Source organism: Lissotriton helveticus, chromosome 12 (genome assembly GCF_964261635.1).
Source record: "Lissotriton helveticus chromosome 12, aLisHel1.1, whole genome shotgun sequence".
In the NCBI taxonomy this organism is placed as follows: Eukaryota; Metazoa; Chordata; class Amphibia; order Caudata; family Salamandridae; genus Lissotriton; species Lissotriton helveticus.
Window position 1 is genome coordinate 761,533,878 of NC_136073.1, and position 19,324 is coordinate 761,553,201.

A 19,324-nucleotide genomic window follows, 5' to 3' on the forward strand; every position below is an offset into this window, starting at 1 on the left:
ATATATATATATATATATATATATATATATATATATATACATACACGTTTCCCACCAGTTCCTCTGAACTCACAACTGGTGCCTCCAATTAGCGGGGGTGTGACCCATTTCATTCAACAACCAAAAAAGCAACTGGAACACTCCCGGGGCTTTCAACATAACTTTATTGGCCACATACGCGTTTCAGCAATCAGCCTTCATCAGTGTGGCAAAAGTAGGTGTTCGACATAGGCAGAACCATGAGAATGTAAGCAATTTAATGTCACAATTGACTATTTTCTATCCAATCGGGAGACAGTAGTTGAGCCAGTAGGCAGATGGTGAACCAACATCTCCGTTTGTTATTTTAAGGACTGTGTGACTTGTATGCCCAATGGAAAATTTGAGATGTCAACAGTGATGTCACTGAGCATGTCACAAGTGATGTAATATGTGACGTCATCAGCAGTGCATTGCATGGGCACGAGTTAAAGTTAGGTCTACTGACTATTTCTATGGTTTTGTACGAGTGAAATTTCCAACTAACTATAACGTCCCTGAAACCTATGTTTTTTTCAGTGTGGGGTCCAACTAGCCTGCTCAGTACATCCAGTAAGTGCCACAGTGGAGCTTGCCTCTGATTGGCTGCCAACACTTGTAACCAGGAAGTGTTGACAGCCATCTTTTCACTTGGTACGAGGAGAAAGAAAAACGATTAAAAAAGAAGAAAAGATGGCAGGGTAAAAGCACCCTGACCGCATAGGCCTGATCAGAGGGTCCCACAGGGCCAAAAGAGCATTTTTTTTGGGGCTGTATTTTCACACCCAACGTGACTCCGGATGAAAATATTTTTTAAATGAAGCGCGGGAGCCTTATGTATGTGGCGCTCCAGAAGGTGGCAGACCAAAGGGTCCATTAAGGGAACCATTGACTCACATGCATGCCACAGGATTAGGATATAAGAGCATGACCAAGGAGATGAGCGCGGTAGGGATTCCCAGTTTGATCAGAGCTTCTTTCAAGAAGGGCCACTCCAAGGGGTCAAACGTCTTTTCGGCATCCGTTAGGGTAACTAAAGCAGGTGTTTGGCAGGAGATTCTGTTGACCACTGCAAAGAGATGTGGGTGACATGTTGTTTGAAAGCTTTATAGAAAGCTCTCATAAGGCCATCAAGGCCAGGGCCATTGGACCTGTCTAAAGAGTCGATCACCTGGGTGACCTCCTCGCAAAAAATCAACTTGCTAAAAAATTGTCATTGGCCATCAGTGGGCCAGACCTATGGCGATCTTCACCAAGTATGATGGGATCTCTGGTGCATTGTCAGGAGTGCAGGATGTACAAAGGAGTTCATAATAGCATTGGGACTCGCCAGAACATCTTCGCCAGCAAAAACAGAGGACTCAGAGACAGTGCGCAATTCATCGACATAACTACCTAGGCGATTAGGGTGGATTATCCGCACAAAAGTGCGGTCGGGTGTGCCCCCTCACCATAGCACGGAGCCCTAGTGTGTTTCCCTAGATATGCGATTTCCCTATCAGCCAGATCGCGAAATTCAGTCAACAATACTAAACGTCAATGGAGTTGGAGGCCGCCGCCTTAGGAGGCATTTAAGTCTATACCTTGGAGGTTTAAAAGCATTGCGGTTGGGAGTGGATATCTCATAGGATACAAAGTTGGCATCTGCATGGCCCATATGGGCCTAAAACTCCTGAAAGAATTGTGGATACTCAGTGTTCGGGGCGTATATGTTGACTAATAGTACTCGTTTGTCAGTGAGGCTGCCTTGTAGGATTAAATAGCATCCATTTGGGTCCGAGTGACATTTATGGAGGGAATAGGGGCTGCTTTTATGCATGAGGGGGCAGAATCCACAGGAATAGGAGCCATGAGAGGAGAAATAGCGGGGTGGGGGCTCCAAGTAGTCGCATATGATTGGGCGCCATTGGGTAGGATACGTGTTTCCTGAAGGAAGGCTATGTCGCGACAGATATGAGAGGACTTGTTTGCCTTTACGTGGATTATTGATGCCACATATTTTTCATGTAAGGGAAGTAATGTCTATCACCTCTACAGGCCCTTTCTGAGATGGCATAGAGTAAACAGGTGTGAAAAGAACAGCGCCATGTCATAAGCTGGCATATAGTGTACCTGTTGTGCAAAGGGTAACAAACAAATACATAACTGAAGAGAAAGCAGAAAGGGCCCACACCTATCCCCCCCCCACTCCCACTATATAGAAAACATCCAATAAAGCCCCAAAAAGGAGAAACAAAGAACTAAACAATCCCAATGAGGCTACTGCAGTGTTCTCCATGGGGGAGAGTTGACGTGTTTGCTTGGTGTGGCCCGTTCCTAGAGGAATAGCTGAAGCAGAAAGGAAGAATCAACCACATATAAACAGCATTTGTATGGAAAAAGTAATAAGAAGGCAATGATTAGCAAAGCATACTGTCTGGGGCAGTCCACATGTGTTATGCAGAAGTAGTCCCTATTTTGAGGGAGAATCCAAATACTGGAGGCCATATCAGCTCTAAGGGGACTAAGGAGCAGGAGTCGGTGATCCAGTAATTTGTAGTGTGTTCTGTCTAGAAGAGGAGGACTTGAAAGCAAAGTGTTTGCAAAAGTCGTTTGCCTCTGCTGGCTTGTCAAGGAGCGAGGCCTCCCATTGACCTCAACTCATAGACAGGCAGGGTAGAGCATATCATATTTAAAGCCCAACTTGCGGAGAGAGTTCTTAACATCGCTGAATTTCCACCAGTTTCAAAACCTTCAAGGTGGGGAGTCATACCCTGGGTAAGGTCCCAGCTTTCTCTTACCTGCTGGTGCTATTTGACGCTAATATGAGTTTTAAACCCCTAGTTGAGGGTAAGACTTGTGATTTGGTCAAGACCACGGGGACTGTAGCTAGTGTTGCACAGAGGTTGGCCTCATGGTGACTGGACCCTCTAGTTAAGTATTTTAAGTCCAAGTGCATCTCCAAGGAGCTATATGACAGTGATGTATGGGGTTACATGACGGTCGATAAAATTGAACTCACAGAAAATACATTTTAAGGTTTATTCTGCGGGTCCTCAAAGTACCCCAGCTTTTTTTGTTCGTCAGGAACTTTGTTTTTAGATACATTGGTGACCTTGTTGCTCTCAGACCCTTGCTGTGCTGGATCAAGATATAGACTGGGGAGGGTTGCAAAATAAATAGACTGATTTTGTCTGATTGTCTGACCCTTGACAACATGCATCAAATCCTCCCTTGGATTGCTTATATGAAGGCAGCTTTTACCAGCATGGGTTGGGTGAACATATACTGCAGTTATTAGTCCCCGTACCCCCTGGAACTCAAAAGAGGGAGAGACTTGTTTCTCAAAAGTCCCTTATTACAACATGAACACATAGAGCTTGTGAAACCCATTGTATAGGGGCATTTATTTTTAAAAACTGTTCAGGGTATGGAGCTTTGCTTTCACTCCTATCTAATGAAAGGGATAGATTTCTGTTGGTACGATTCAAGGTTAATGTTAGACCTGTCAGGCCTAGGGTGGTCTTCCCTATTTTTTTTCGCCTTGGCCTCATTTTTCCCACCTACTTTTTGTTGGCCTTAGGTCTCTGGGCACCTTCCCATTGTTTCCCAATGTTAAGGTGCAGATGCTCTCTTCCCCTAAGATGGCTGCCACTGACCCCTGCTACTGCAGCGTGGTCTTTTTAGGCGCACTGTAGTAGCCAGGAGCTGACTGGAACCCTTAAACTATGTAGCAATGCCAGCCTTCCAGCCTGCCCATAGCTAGAATGAGGGAAGCTCCTGGAACCTTCTAGAACAGGGGAAGTGACACCAACTGCCACTGCCAACTGCCAACTGTCGCTATATAAGAAAAGGGAGGGAAACTTTCCAGTCAGAGCAGAGTAGAGAGTTGGGGCATCACTGACCTGGGGGGCCCACGCAGGAGATTTAGCACTGGGAGTGACAGGGCTTAGGTGCTGCCTTCCAAGTAGAGTGAGGAACCCTGAACTAGCCCACTGATCTGGCCCGGCGGGAGGGGAACCCAGGGACCACCTGAAGTGACCTGCTGTCAAGCCTTCAACTCTAACCCCCCCTCAAGAAACCAAGGAACTACAAACAAAGGGCGTCAGAACCAACACGCGCCAAGAAGAAGCTTTCCCGCGCTAATCAGGAATCTTGGGGATCAACCAGGTACTGATCTGCCTGCCAAGCGCTCTCCCCTCTCTGTGCCAACCCCCCCTGACTGAACTGCGAGCCTAAACCTGAAGTGACTTGGGCCACCTGAGAAGCGCTCTTCCCCCCCCTCAGCGCTAGAATGCTGACCTGCCTGATAGCTGCGACGGCTATTTTGCCAGCATTATCTATCCAGCACTCGTCAACTGTGCCCCCACTGGGAAGCGCTGTGAGGCCAGAGCCCCTGTCTGTCACGAAGAGCTGTGAGGCCAGAGCCCCTTTATTTCATGAAGCGCTGTGAGGCCAGAGCCCCTTTCTGTCACAAAGCACTAGAGTTGAGACTGCCCCCTCAGCGCTGGAAAGACTGAGCGCACTGCGGAACTCACCGTCGCAGCCTGGCACTCCCTTGGCCGGTGCTGCCTTCATCACCCCCTCGGTGGCCCCCGGGACCAGGAGAGGGCCGCCGCCACATTCCACAAGGCCGCTCCGGGCCCGAAGCCGTTGCCTCCCCTGTGACATGGTGAGGGGACGCCTGCCGCGTCACCAGCCGCGCCCCCTCCACCACTTCCTGCTGTCGAGCGTGAGGCCTACACGCCCCCGCAGGCTGCTCTGCAACCCGCAGCTGCGGGCGCACCTCCTCCCTGTCTCCTACGATTGGTCCTGGGCCCAGTGAGACTCGGTAGGCCTGGGACCCGGGGCAGATCCCGCAGCAGCGCTCGACGAGAGCGAGAGATCCTCTCCTGCTTGCTGCACCCGCGGGGCCTCGTGAAGCCCGGCTGCACCTCGCGACTGCCCCCCACAGTGCCAGACCACCGGAGAGCTCCCGAAGGAGCCCGAGCCCTCCTACACCAGTTGACCCGCCGCAAGGGCCCCGGAGGGCCGAAGATAGAAGGTAACCCCCAGGGGAGGAGGGCGGAAGGCCGGAGAAGGCCCCGAATTCGCCCCTCCCCCGGGGAACATCGTGGTTGGGCCCTGTTGGCCTTAGATGACTCTGGGTGGGGGAGAAGTTCTTGCGAGACTGCCAGGCCTCTGAACTGGGCCAACACATTGGTTAACCCCTGCCTGGGGTCCAGACGAATGCCAGCTGGTGTAGGCCCTGATGCTTGGGTAATGGTGGTATAAGGAAGTGCTTTTGCTGAATACAGGGGCATCTGTGCCTTAATGAATCCCCAGTTCTCTCGCCTAATGAGCTGATGCCCAATCTTCACTGTGATGTCCATTAATACAGAATGAAATGTTTTACTCCTACTTAATGGACGGTTTACTCTTGTCCAAGGCAAAGTTTCCTGGATGATTTTAGTCACTAAATGAGATGGTTGCTTATATGTAGAAATGGTTATTGATGCTTGATGCAATGTTATTTGAATGTCTTTATAAAGATTGCCTTGCAGGTGCTGATTAGGAGCAAGGTTGTTACCAAGCCCACGGTTATCTAATATTTAATATTTATTCATTTAAGTATTTATTGCAGAGTGATGAGACACATGTGCTTTTAAGGGAAACTAATAAGTTATTGCTACTGTGAATTTTTGATTTACCTGATTCTAATCTTATATAAAAGCTTATTAATTTGAATCAAACGTAACTGGTGGGGTCTATGTCCTTGCCTGCACTTATTGTCTCAGTGGATGCGTGTGCTGTGTAGTCACTTAACACCTGAGCTTTCAGGTGCCTACCTGCTCATGCCAGGCTACCCCAGGGGAACTGGTGACCTCAGTTCCTACATTTGGTGGCGAGCGGTGGGATCCAGGACCTGTGACTATACAGCACCCTCCAGTGGGACAGAGTGCGCTGCAATTAGACTGGACACCTATCGTGCCTACAACCTTTCTCAATTAACCCCCCCACTGTCTAGCCTGTAGAGTGTGTAGAGACCTGTGTTGACCCAGTATTGTACCCACGTCCTAATATCTTTCCATGATTTTATCTGGGTCCCCACCTGGCAAAATGGAGTTCCAGCTAGGTGATCTGGAGGAGTACACAGTGGTGCAGCTTAGGGAATTTTGTCAGGGGATGGGGGTGCCGGTTGGGCGGAGAGCCGCAAAGGAAGAACTCCGTACCGCCTTGAGGGCATGGTTAAGGGCCCACCCAGAGAAGAGAGGGGATGGGGAACAGGAGGGACAGGTCACGCAATGGGAGGCGGGCACTCCAGAAGACCCAGGCCTGCTCAACATTGATATGTCCGACAATGTGTTGCCAGGAAGACGTTCCGGGGCAGGGAGTAGTGTATCTGGGGGGAGCGCGTCATCGCAGGAGTATGAGGACAGGAGGGAGGAGAGGCGATTGAAGTGGGAGCTTGCCAAACTAGAGCATGAAGGAAAGAGAAAGGGAAGATAAGAAGCTTGCTTTGGAGGAAAAAAAGTTAGCTATGGAAGAAAGGAAGTTGGCGCACGAGCTCCAGCTTAAAGAAATTGAGCTGCGAGCATTGCAATTGGGTGCGCCAGGAAGTCCCAATGGTGGCAGCGTACAAGGGGTTCAACAGGAGCCCAGATTTTGGTTACCCAAGGAGGTGATCGCGAGCTACACACAGGGGGATGACATTGCTAGGTGGTTGGAGGCGTATGAAGTGGCCTTGACCGCCCATGGGTGCCTGAGAAACACTGGGGAGGTGGCTTGTATCGTTATATACCTCCCAACATCAGGGACACCCTCCTGTACTTGGATAAGACAGACCAGTTCAGGTATTCCCCCATGAAGGAGGCGCTCATTAAAAAGTTCGGCCTCAATCCTGAAAGGTATCGCCAAACGTTCTGTGGCAGCCATAAGCTGTCCACTCAGAATTGGGTGGATTTCTTTGACTATGCCCGTAAGGCTCTGGATTGTTGGGTGCGTGGCAGCGAGGTGCATGATTATGAGGGCCTGTACAATCTTTTTTTGAGAGAGCACCTCTTGGATAAATGTTTTCCGGAGCTGTGCCAACATCTGGTGGACCGCAAGCTGACTGATCCCCGTGAGCTCGCGGAGGAGGCGGATACTTGGGTCTGCACCCGGGTGTCACACAAGGCCCCCGGGGGAGATGGCCCGAAAGGCGGACAGGGCGGCCCCTAGAAGAAAGAGGGGGAGATAAAAAGAAGGAGTTCTCACAAGGCCCACAAACTAGACAGTTTGGGAGAGGAGTAGGTGCCCCACCTCAGTCCAGTTCCTCAAAGCCCACTTACCTTGTCAAGAGTCAGCAGCCAAAAGTTGTACGGTGCTATGAATGTGGGGAGGTTGGACACTACAAGGGAGATGCCCAGTTTCGCAAATGACCACTAGCCCCCACAGGTGGCAAGAGTCCTGGGGTGGTTAGTGTAGCGCTTGGGATAGAGCTGCCCTTAGATAGGGAGGGGGAGTACACAGGCCTGACCCTGGTTTCACTTGGGGATAGAGAGATGGTCCCAGTGACGCCCTTACGATGGAATACTGCTAAGTACCAGCAGAGGGTGAAGGTCAATGGGGAGGAGGTGGACGCTCTGAGGGACACAGGTGCCAGCATGACCACCGTAGTGAGGCGGCTGGTGTCCCCTGAGCAAGTAGTACCTGATGTGTTCCATCCGGCTGTGTTGGCTGATGGCAGTCTGAGCTACTATCCCGTGGCTCAGGTTCCCTTTGAGTGGGGAGGAGTTCAAGGCCCGTTGAGAGTTGCGATAAGCCCTGCCTTTCCTGTGGACTGTCTGCTAGGAAATGACCTGGAACATACCGCCTGGAAGGAAGTGGAGTTTAAGGCCCACACTGAGATGCTGGAGTTACCAGAGTGGACTTGCGTGGTCACGCGGTCCATGGCTGCCCGTCAAGAAACTCAACTTGGGTTGGAGCCTGAGACAATGGCCCAACCCAATGCTGGTCCTGAAGGGGAGAATGGAGTGGAGAACACACCCCGTGTGATGGATGGGGAGCCTGTGGAGGTACCCCCGGAGTCCGTGGAGGTGGATGTTGTTCCCGTGGGGGACTAGCCGACCCTTGCCGAGTGGCATGTGGAAGGAGGGCCTACCCGGGAGGAATTCTGTCCGGCGCAAAAGAAGTGCCCCACGCTTGAAGGCATGCGGCGACAGGCCGAAGCCCAAGCGATTCATCAGGAGACCGGCAGTTTTCACGTGTACTGGGAGAATGGCCTCCTTTACAGTGAGCCTAAGGTTCCGGTGCATGGATCCTCGAGGGCCTTAGTGGTCCCCAATGCTACCGGGCCTTCTTATTGGAATTGGCGCATGAGATTCCTTTAGCTGGACACCTGGGCCAGGACAAGACCTTTGCGAGGCTAGTCCCACATTTTTATTGGCCCGGGATGAGAGTTGCCTCTGACACCTACTACAAGACCTGCAAGACTTGCCAGGCAAGTGGCAAGACGGGGACCAAAGTGAAGGCCCCTTTGGAACCGCTCCCGGTGGTCGGGACCCCTTTTGAGCGGGCCGGTATCGACATCGTTGGGCCGTTAGACCCTCCGACCTCTGCGGGACACCGGTTCATCTTGGTGTTAGTGGACCACGCCACTCGGTACCCAGAGGCTATTCCTCTGAGGACCATCACTGCACCTGTGGTGGCGCGGGCCCTGATGGGGATATTTACCAGAGTGGGATTCCCCAAGGTCGTAGTGTCAGACAGGGGCACAAACTTCATGTCGGCCTACATGCAGGCCATGTGGAAGGAGTGTGGAGTGACCTATCGGTTCCCCACTACTTACCACCCCCAGACTAACGGGCTCGTAGAGCGCTTCAACAAGACCTTGAAGGGTATGATTGGGAGCCTGCCAGAGGAATTGAGGTGGAAATGGGACATCCTCCTCCCTTGCCTGCTGTTTTCATACCGCCAGGTACCACAGAAGGGAGTCGGGTTCAGCCCCTTCGAATTGCTCTATGGCATCCCGTTCGGGGGCCCCTCAGCCTTGTTAAGGAGGGGTGGGAGAAGACTTCGAAGAAGCTTCCCCATGATGTCGTCAGCTACATGTTGGCATTCGGCAGCCAGATGGCCAAGCTGTGGAAGGAAGCATCAGACAACTTGGAGGCTAGCCAAGCCATCATGAAGGAGTGGTATGACCGCAACACTCGGACGGTGGAGTTGGACGCTGGACAGAAGGTGTGGGTCATGGAGCCTGGGGAGCTTAGTGCCCTCCAGGACCGGTGGACTGGTCCGTACGAGATTGTTGAGCGTCGAGGCCAGACCACCTACGTCGTGGATTTGAAGACCCCCCGTCAGCCCCATCGGGTGCTCCACGTCAACCGCCTGAAGCCTCACCATGAGCGATCAGAGCATGCTCTCCTCATGGTGACGGATGGGAGCGAGGAGGAGGAGAGTGAGCCTCTTCCTGACCTTCTGGCAGCCCAGGAGAAGGATGGTTAAGTGGAGGGAGTTGTCCTCCCCCCATCCTTGACCCCAGAGCAACAGAGGGACTGCCGCCAGGTATTGGCGCAGCACGCCTCGTTGTTCTCCCTCAAACCTGGAATTACACATGTGTGTACCCATGATGTGGACACAGGGGACAGTCCGCCAGTAAAAACCAAGTCTTACTGGCTGTCCGAGAAAGTGAAGAACAGCATCCAGGGTGAGGTGGCCAAAATGCTGGAGCTGGGGGTGATCGAACCCTCCAGCAGTCCGTGGGCTAGTCCGGTCATGTTGGTGCCGAAAGCGGCCCCACCGGGCACCACACCAGAACTTCGGTTCTGTGTGGACTATCGGGGATTGAACTCTGTCACCAAGACAGATGCTCACCCGATCCCATGGGCGGATGAGCTGATTGACCGGCTGGGAGCAGCCAAGTACCTCAGCACCATCGACTTGACATCAGGGTACTGGCAGATTGCCATGGCCGATGGAGCGAAGGAGAAGAGAGCGTTCTCCACCCCCGAGGGCCACTTCCAATTCAGAGTGATGCCCTTCGGGCTCAAGAATGCTCCGGCCACCTTCCAGCGGTTGGTGAACCAGGTGGTGTCTGGCCTGGAGTCCTTCTCAGCGGCGTACCTGGATGACATAGCTGTCTACAGTAGCACCTGGGAAGACCATCTGCAGCATCTCCAGGAGGTGCTGCAGGCTCTGCAACGCGCCTGCCTCACCATCAAGGCTAGCAAGTGCCAGATTAGACAGGGATCTGTCATGTACCTGGGACACCTGGTGGGCGGGGGTAAGGTGCAACCCCTCCAGGCCAAAATTGAGACCATCATGGCCTGGGAGCCCCCCAAAACCCAAACTGACGTCCGAGCTTTCCTCGGCCTCACAGGATACTACCGCAGGTTCGTCAAGGGATATGGTACCATCGTAGCCCCCTTGACTGAGCTAAAGTCCAAGAAGCAGCCCCGCAAGACGGATGGTCTTGCGGGGCTGCTGGACGGCTGCTTGCCAGGAGGCATTCGAAACACTGAAGCGCGCGATGTACACAGCTCCGGTGCTGGCCACTCCTGACTTCCAGAAAGAATTAATTGTGCAGACGGATGCCTCAGAGCATCTGTGGCCAAATAAAAAAATAAATAAACAAGTACAGTCTCCTGTGCTTGTTTTCTTTAATTCCCTGGGCGGGTAAGGTCCCATGTTTTTTTTTTTACAGAATTTTATATAGCGCGAACTTGACCCGAATCGGGTATCAAAGCACTTTACATAGCACCAGTTGTATTATTTGAGGGCACATTAATTTTTGTATATGCATATAGGTCAGAGGTGTACGTGGCCCACTTCCCAAGGATGAGCCAACCCTGATGTCCCCATTTCCCGGGCCCAGCTTTATAAAATATTGAGAGGGCAGCACATAGGCCCCCTACCGTTTTCAGCCTCGGACTCCATCTTCTGGGGTACAGATAAAGGTAAGAAGGGTGAGGGGGCACGCAGACACCCTCCCCGGGCTGATTCAAGCCCTAGGGACCCCGTTCCCAATGGCCCGGCACTGTTACTAATGGGGAATGACTATACCTTGTGCCCTAAGGCAACTATAACTCGCAAGGTCACCATGCACCTCACATTTTACTTCACTCGTGACATCTTCTCTGATATTATTGATAATATCAGTGCAACTTTTGCTGTCAAATTGTTGATGAGATAACAGTTCATGGCTGGGTTGAGTTATAATTACCTTAGGCACAAGTTATAGTTACTTGAGATAACTCTAGCTATAACTGCTGAATTTCTATGGTTTTGAGTGTGGAAAATCTGAACCTAACTGTAACCTCCCTATAACCTTTGGTTTTTAATGAATATATATACCCAATCTACCTTTACCTAAAGCTCTCCCATTTAGTAATAACTATTACCTGTTTTCCAGCCACTCACTCCCATCCCTCCCACGGGTAGTAAAAAATTATAGTTGTATGTGTAGGGCAAAGATCTCGTAGTAAAGATAAGAGAGGTGGAGGCAGAGGTCTTCAGACAAAGGTTTTGGGATAAGCATTTTGCAGTATGTTGCAGTTTGTGAATAAGTTCCTGATTGACTCTGTTAATCACATGTATGAAATTTACTTTTTCTTCCAGTTAACACTCCAGCAGGAACTAGCCATTGTACATTGTATGTATACTACCATCACTCAAAGGGAGGTGACAATGAGCAACATGTTGGTGACTGCTGACACTCTGGATAGCATCTTGACGGACTCGGTAAGCAACAGGTTCTCACCGACAGATGGTGATCGTTCATTCAGTCTTGGAAAACCTCAGAACCTTCAGGGCAAAGCAGAATTACTTCTGATCATTCAGTCAGAACTTTGGTATTCCAGATAGTTCCATCATGGTCTGCAGCCGGTATGGAAACTAGCAGTGTTGCGATTGAATGGTTAACAGGGTTATACAGATGGCTCTCTCAAAGTATCTGAAAAATTTTGCACAGGATGATCAACTTGTCGCCACAATGGATGTGAGTAGAGAGCCTGGCAGAAGTAGTGCATGGGAGACGTAATGGGGCACAAAAAAAACAAGATATTACTGACATGAAAAAGTCTAATCAGTTACCCAAAGGAAATAGAAGGGATTTTGTTGGATTGGGGATATCATGGGAGTTACAAGAAATATAGCAGCTCTTATAACGAGAACACTGTCTTAGTTTTACAGTGGGTGGGAATGTAGAAATCAACAGAACTATATATCAGAATATTACATATAGAATATCATTTGACAGAGGCAATATGGCGGCCGCCAGCTCAGTCGTGTGAGATGGTAGCCCTGTCCTCCTACACCCGTGAAGAAGATGTGCTGTGGATAGTGAGAGGACGAGAGGGTGAAAGTGGGTCTGAGCACTTACCGAGGTGTGCGAAGCTCAGTCCTGGTACTATTGGCATGTTCAGGTTATCTCAGCAAAATCCGACTTGGATACATTGTAGCCGCAAGGGTCCGGGCGTAGACGCCGAGCCGAGAAGCAGCAACTGTTGCAGGCAAAACTGCTGGAGAGTCGAGAACAGGATATCACAGAACACCGATAATGCCGCCTAAAGGAGCTAGAGGGAAAGCCCAGGCCCTGGCTGATGGTGCTACCGCTGCTGCTACAGTGGCAGCCGTTGGAACTGTCTCCGGAACGGTAGGAAAAACCGCGGAGCCGCTGAGCCGTAAGAAAGCCTCTAATCTCAATGGTAAAACAAATAAAGGCGAGAGCTGTGCCCGTGGTAACTCTACGGGCATGGTCAGTCCCGCAAAATGCACTATCCCGCAAATGTTCTCACAAGGCAAAGGTGGGAAGAGTGGGAAAACGGGGATCCAGGGTGTTCCGAATCCCCAAACAGACAAGCTCCTAGGAACATTGGGTGTTGAAGCTGTTGTTGGTTCCCCCGGTCATCATGAAGGAGAGTTCAGGTGCTCAGCAGATTTCTCTGTATGACGCTGTTGCCGTGGACAATTTAATATCTGGCAGCAATATGGATCTGGCTAACGGCGCTGGTAAAAAGGATGGGCGCAATCCTGCAGGAGTGAACAACAGTGGGGTGAACCCCTGGAACTGGGTTGCCAAGATACTGAACCAGTTGTACCACAGAAGCTTTGTAATGATAATAACATTGTGGTTAGAAGCGAAAATGGCTCGGTTGGCTTGGCTGGGGCTCTTAATGGGACAGAGTCACACAGTCTAGATTCACTAACGAAGGAGGCGGAGTTGGTGGATCTTGTGGATAAGTTCTTGTCACTATCAGAACATTCGGATATATCCAGTGAGGAGATGATGAGAAATGGGAAAACGCATATGGCTCAACATTGGGATGAACTGAGTGAGCATAGTGCTACACCCTGTTGGAAAGGCGGCCCCAGGGGAGACAGAAGGTGTCTGACTGTCCGCCCCGAGACCCACCTCTCTATATGGAATAGGCCGAGCACCGTAGGGAGGCCTCCTCGGCGAGGCTCCTCTCCTACAATCGTAACAGCCGGGTAATCACACTACTTACAGATAGACACTACACAGGAAGGAGGTTCACAAGAATCTTTATATAAGTACTCAAAGCAAGTTCTTGGCAGGATAGCGGCAAGGATCGAGGGATCCGTAATGTCTTGAACTCGGGGGAAAAGGGGGTAGCGGGACAGTCTCGGCACCCACTGGTGCTTGGATAGTTCAAGGGTTCAGGCCGCGACAGCGTCAGCAGGGCCTCAAAGGTAGTTCAGCTTGGTCAGGCCGCGACAGCGTCAGCAGGGCCTCGAAGGTGGTTCAGCTTGGTCAGGCCGCGACAGCGTCAGCAGGGCCTCGAAGGTGGTTCAGCTTGGTCAGGCCGCGACAGCGTCAGCAGGGCCTCAAAGGTAGTTCAGCTTGGACAGGCCGCGACAGCGTCAGCAGGGCCTCGAAGGTAGTGCAGCTTGGTCAGGCCGCGACAGCGTCAGCAGGGCCTCGAAGGTGGTTCAGCTTGGTCAGGCCGCGACAGCGTCAGCAGGGCCTCAAAGGTAGTTCAGCTTGGACAGGCCGCGACAGCGTCAGCAGGGCCTCGAAGGTAGTTCAGCTTGGTCAGGCCGCGACAGCGTCAGCAGGGCCTCGGAGGTGGTTCAGCTTGGTCAGGCCGCGACAGCGTCAGCAGGGCCTCAAAGGTCGTTCCAGGTGCAAGAGTTCGGATCAGGATCAGCCGCGACGAGGTCAGCAGGGCTTCGACTCCAGATACAACTGCCGTCCTGATCCAGGGCTGGCCCAGATATAGGACTGGAGTCCTTTGATGTCCGGACCCTCGCGCCTGGGGGTCAGAGGGGCCGGGATGACGGTGTCCAGACACCCAGCAGGGGGGTGGAGCCAGCGCCCAGGGAGGCTGGAGGGTGATCGATACCAGGCATCCGGGGACGGCTGGAGGGCCATCGGAACTTCCCGCCCCTTGGATCTGTCAAGTGGCCACTCGACCACCTGGGAGGATCTTGGTGCCCCGATGTCGGGGCTTCGCTGGGGCCGGGGCCAGGGTGGCGGCGGCCACGTGCTCGGGACGTGACGGCCCAAGATGGAGTCGGGCCAGAGATGGGGCCAGGCATGGTGGCTGGACCGGCGGCGTTGGCGAGCAGGGCCCGCCGGGGACTAGGGGGAGGGAGAGCCGTAGGTTGCCAGGGGGCGGCCCTCCTTGCGGGTTCGGGACTGTTCGTGTCAGGGGGGTCGACAGCAGCTCGACGGCGGCCCGATGTCGTCCGGGGGCCGCCATGTGGGAGGGGTAGGCCCACGCCACGAGGCCGTGTCCAACACACGTCCCCTCCAGCTGAAGGCGGGGAGAGTCACCCATCGTCCTGGGGACTCTCTTCGTCGAGGCGGAAGAATCGGGACAGGCCATCAGCGTTGGCGTGGTCGTTGCCAGGGCGATGCTCCACAGTGAAGCCCATCCCTTGGAGGGAGATGGACCATCGCAGCAGCTTCGGATTTTCGCCACGCATGTGCATCAGCCACCGTAGGGGCCGGTGGTCTGTCTGCACCCGGAAGTGGGTGCCGAAGAGGTATGGCCTGAGTTTCTTGAGGGCCCACACGACGGCGAAGGCCTCTCTCTCGATGGTGCTCCATCGTTGTTCTCTGGTCAGCAGCCGCCGGCTGATGAAGGCGACTGGATGGTCAATTCCCTCAGGGTCCATCTGAGATAGGACCGCCCCGATGCCGTGTTCCGAGGCGTCGGTCTGGACCACAAACTCTCGGCTGTAGTCGGGGGCCTGGAGCACCGGGGCGGTACACATGGCTGTTTTCAAGGTCTCGAAGGCCACCTGACACGCGGGTGTCCACTGCACTTTCTGTGGCCGGTTCTTCGAGGTCAGTTCCGTGAGGGGCCCCACAATGCTCCCATAGTTCTTGATAAAACGCCGATAGTACCCCGTGAGCCCCAGGAAGGCTCGGACGGCGGTCTGGTTGGCCGGGGGTTCCCAGGCTAGGATGGCGTCGATCTTGGGTTGGAGGGGAGCCACTTGGCCGCTCCCCACTTGGTGTCCCAGATAGGTCACGGACCCTTGGCCTATCTGGCATTTGCTGGCCTTCACAGTTAGCCTGGCCCGGCGGAGGGCGGTCAGGACTTCCCAAAGGTGTTTCAGGTGCTCAGCCCAGTGGAGGCTGTAGACCGCAATGTCGTCTAGGTAGGCGGCACTGAACTCTTCTAGCCCCGCCAGTACTTTGTTTACTAGTCTCTGGAAGGTGGCCGGGGCGTTTTTCATGCCGAAGGGCATCACCTTGAACTGGAAGTGGTCGTCGGGTGTGGAGAAGGCTGAGCGCTCCTGGGCGCTAGGGGTGAGGCCGATCTGCCAATACCCGGCGGTGAGGTCGAAGGTACTGAGGTACTTGGCGGCCCCCAGGCGGTCGATCAGTTCATCGGCCCGGGGGATGGGATGCGCATCGGTTCTCGTAACGGCATTCAGCCCCCGGTAGTCGACGCAAAACCGGAGTTCTGGCGGGGTGCCAGGGGCGGCGGCCTTGGGGACCAGGACCGCTGGGCTGGCCCAGGGACTGTCGGAGGGTTCGACTACCCCCAGGGCCAGCATCTTGGTGACTTCCTTCTGGATGCAGGCCCGAACTCGGTCGGGGACCCGGTAGGCCCGGTGTCGTACTGGCTGACTGTCCCCGGTGTCGACATCGTGGACACACCATTGGGTACCCCCGGGGGTGAGGGAGAACAGATCTGTGAATTGACCCAACAGTTCCTGACAGTCTCGACGCTGCGCGGGGGTCAGGTCGGGGGAGAGAGAGATCCCTTCGACGGAGCCGTCCTTCTCAGTGCACTTTAGGAGGTCGGGCAAGGGCTCGGAGTCGTCTTCGGTCCCATCGTCGGTAGCGAGTAGCAGGCTCAGTTCTGTACGGGCAAAATGAGGTTTGAGCCGGTTGGCGTGCAGAACCCGGAGGGGGTTCCGTGGAGACTCCATATCCACGAGGTAAGTGACGGGGCTCTTGCGCTCGATCACCTTGAAGGGCCCCGACCATTTGTCCTGGAGGGCACAGGGTTCGACTGGGGACATGACCCAGACCCGCTGGCCCGGCTCGAACTCGATGGAGGAGGAGTGCTGGTCGTACCAGCGTTTCATGTCTTCCTGACTGGCCTCCAGGTTGACCTCTGCAAGGGCCCGGAACTTCCGAGTCTGGTTTCGGAGGGTCAGGAGGTATCGGTAGACATCCGGGGGTGCGCCTTGGACGGTAGTTTCCCAGCCCTCTTTGACCAGGCTGAGCGGACCTCGGACAGGGTGCTCGTACAAGAGTTCAAAGGGGCTGAACCCCAGGGATTTCTGTGGTACCTCCCGATAGGCAAACAGGAGACAGGGCAGCAGGACGTCCCATCTGCGTCGTAGTGGCTCCTCTAGGCCCTGTATCATCCCCTTGAGTGTCCGGTTGAACCGCTCCACAAGTCCATTCCCTTGGGGATGATACGGGGTGGTGAACTTGTATGTGACCCCGCACTGTTGCCACAGGGACCGCATATATTTAGATATAAAGTTCGTGCCTCGATCGCTCACGACCTCCCGGGGGAATCCTACTCGGGAGAAGATCCCCATCAAGGCTCGCCCCACCACGGGAGCGGTGATGGTTCTGAGGGGGATGGCCTCAGGATAGCGGGTGGCGTGGTCCACTAGGACAAGTATGAAGCGGTGCCCTTGCGAGGTTTGAGGGTCCAGGGGCCCCACAATGTCTATTCCCACTCGCTCGAAGGGGGTGGTTACTACTGGAAAAGGTTGGAGCGGGGCCTTCACCTTCCCCCCGCTCTTTCCGCTGGCTTGGCATGTCGGGCAGGTGCGGCAGTGGTTATGTACATCAGTGCGCATTTTGGGCCAGTAGAAATGGGTCACCAGGCGGCTGTAAGTTTTGTCCTGCCCCAGGTGCCCTGCGAGGGGCACATCGTGCGCCAGGTTCAAAAGGAAGTCTCTGAATCGCAGGGGAACCACTAGCACTCGGCTGGCCCCCAGCTCGGCAATTTTCTGTTCACTATATAGGAGGTCGTGGTCCCAGTAGACCCAGTGGGACCCTGAGGTGTCCCCGGTAGCTTGGGCAGCGGCCTGTTGGCGGGTCCCCTCGAGGGAAGGGCAGGTCTTCTGCTCCTGCCGAAACTGTTCTCGGGTGGGACCACCCTCTTGGCGCCATTGGGCGAGTTCGGGGATGTCGCTGAGCTCGTGGTGGTTTTCGGGCTCCGAGGGTCTGGTCTCGGAGTCGCATTCTTCATGGATGGCCGAGGGTGGTGGCACGGGCCACTCTGGCTCTTCGGTCGGGGCGGCCTCGGTCGCTGCCGGGGCTCGGGCCGCCATAGATCGGGTCATCGCACAGACCCACTCTGGCAGTCCCATCATTCCTAGGTGCTCTCTCCGCTCGACTTGGGCCCAGGGAGAGCTCTCAAGGTCGTTCCCAAGGAGGCAGTCCACGGGGGCGTCGTCCCGGACGGTCATCTTGAGGGTGCCCGACACTCCCCCCCATTCGAAGGGAATTCGGGCCATCTGGCATAGAGTTTCGGAGTTGTCGGCGGCCCTCACGGGGCAGCGTACGTTCGGGATGATCTGTTCGGGGGTCACCAAGTGGCAGCGGACGGCGGTCACACTGGCTCCCGTGTCTCGGAGGGCTTCGGTCCGTCGTCCATTGATGTGGACCCACTGACGGTATTATCGAGTGTTGCTCGGTAGCGGGGCCTGGGGGACCATGTCTCTATTGCCCAGGCAGGCTAGGGCCATGGCGGCCGGTTCATACTCGATTTGTTCTTCCTCGTAGACCTCTACGTCTTCTTCTCCCTCTCCTCCCAGAGCTGCACCAGCGAACTGGCGGGTCGGAGGCCCAGTGGTGCCGGGACGCGGGTTCATGGGGCAGAGGGGGTCACTGGCATAGTGACCGGTCCGCTGGCATCTGTGGCAAGTAATGTTCGGGTGGGGCCCCGGCCGTGCTGGGGGGTCCCTCCTCAGTGACGGCGAGGTATTACTCGGGGGGGACGCGGGAGGGGGCCCCCGGCCCGAGGCTGGCGGGAAACTTCGGCTCTGGTTCTGTCCTCCTCCGCCTCCCCGCTGGCGGGGGTGCCCCCGGCCGCCCTGACCGGTTTCTCCTATCGGTGTTCGGGGGACCCGGGTGCTCACCCATCGGTCGGCCTCGACGGCGAGTTTCCGGGGCTCGGTTAGCTTGCTGTCGAGTAGATGCTGTCGGAGCTCGACAAAGCAGTTGTTGGAGAGGTGCTCCCAAACGATGAGGTTGAACAGCTGCTCGTAGGTGGACACTTTGCTGCCCTTTATCCATCCTTCCAGGGCCCTGCTATAAAAGTTCACGTACTCGACCCACGTGGTACCGGGGATTTTCTTGCAGTCTCTGAATCTCTGCCGGTACATCTCGGGGGTGAGGCCATACCGGACAAGCAGGGCGTCCTTCATGTGGTCATAGGAGGACATTACGTCGTCGGCCAGCTCCAGCAGGGTGTCTCTTCCTTCGCTGACGAACCTCCCCCATAAGCCGGCACCCCAGTCTGATCGCGGAATGCGGTGCGCGGTCATGGCAACTTCGTACGCCTTGAACCATTGCTGGATATCGTCATTTTTGTAGTACTCCTTGACGATATCCTTCGGGATGTGGACCTTTGGGTCGGCAGGCGGTGAGGGCTTCCGGGCTACCGTGGCGCCAGTTCCTTCGAGGTTGGCTTTGATTTCGAGTTCTTTGAGGCCACGCTCGTGTTCGTATGCGAGTTTTTTTTCTTCCAATTCTCTTTGCCGCCGCCTCTCTTCCAGATCTCCCTCCAATCGCCGTTGTTCAAGGGCCATTTTTTTTTCTGCTAATTGGAGTTCTCCGTCCAGCCGGAGTCGGGCGAGCTCTAGTTCATGGAGCCGACTCCTCTCTCGCTCCCGGGCATCTTCATGGGAGAGGCCC

General features: G+C 54.3%; 1 protein-coding gene across 1 annotated transcript in view; it reads left to right on the forward strand.

Moving 5' to 3' along the window:
* The window catches only part of LOC144798125 (uncharacterized), an 81,935-nt gene that overhangs the window by 41,606 nt on the left and 21,005 nt on the right, over positions 1-19,324 (forward strand). Inside the window, exon 4 of the mRNA XM_078668881.1 lies at positions 11,575-11,697. Within this exon, the coding sequence (XP_078525007.1) occupies positions 11,575-11,697 (123 nt within the window). The remainder of the gene's footprint in view (positions 1-11,574; positions 11,698-19,324) is intronic.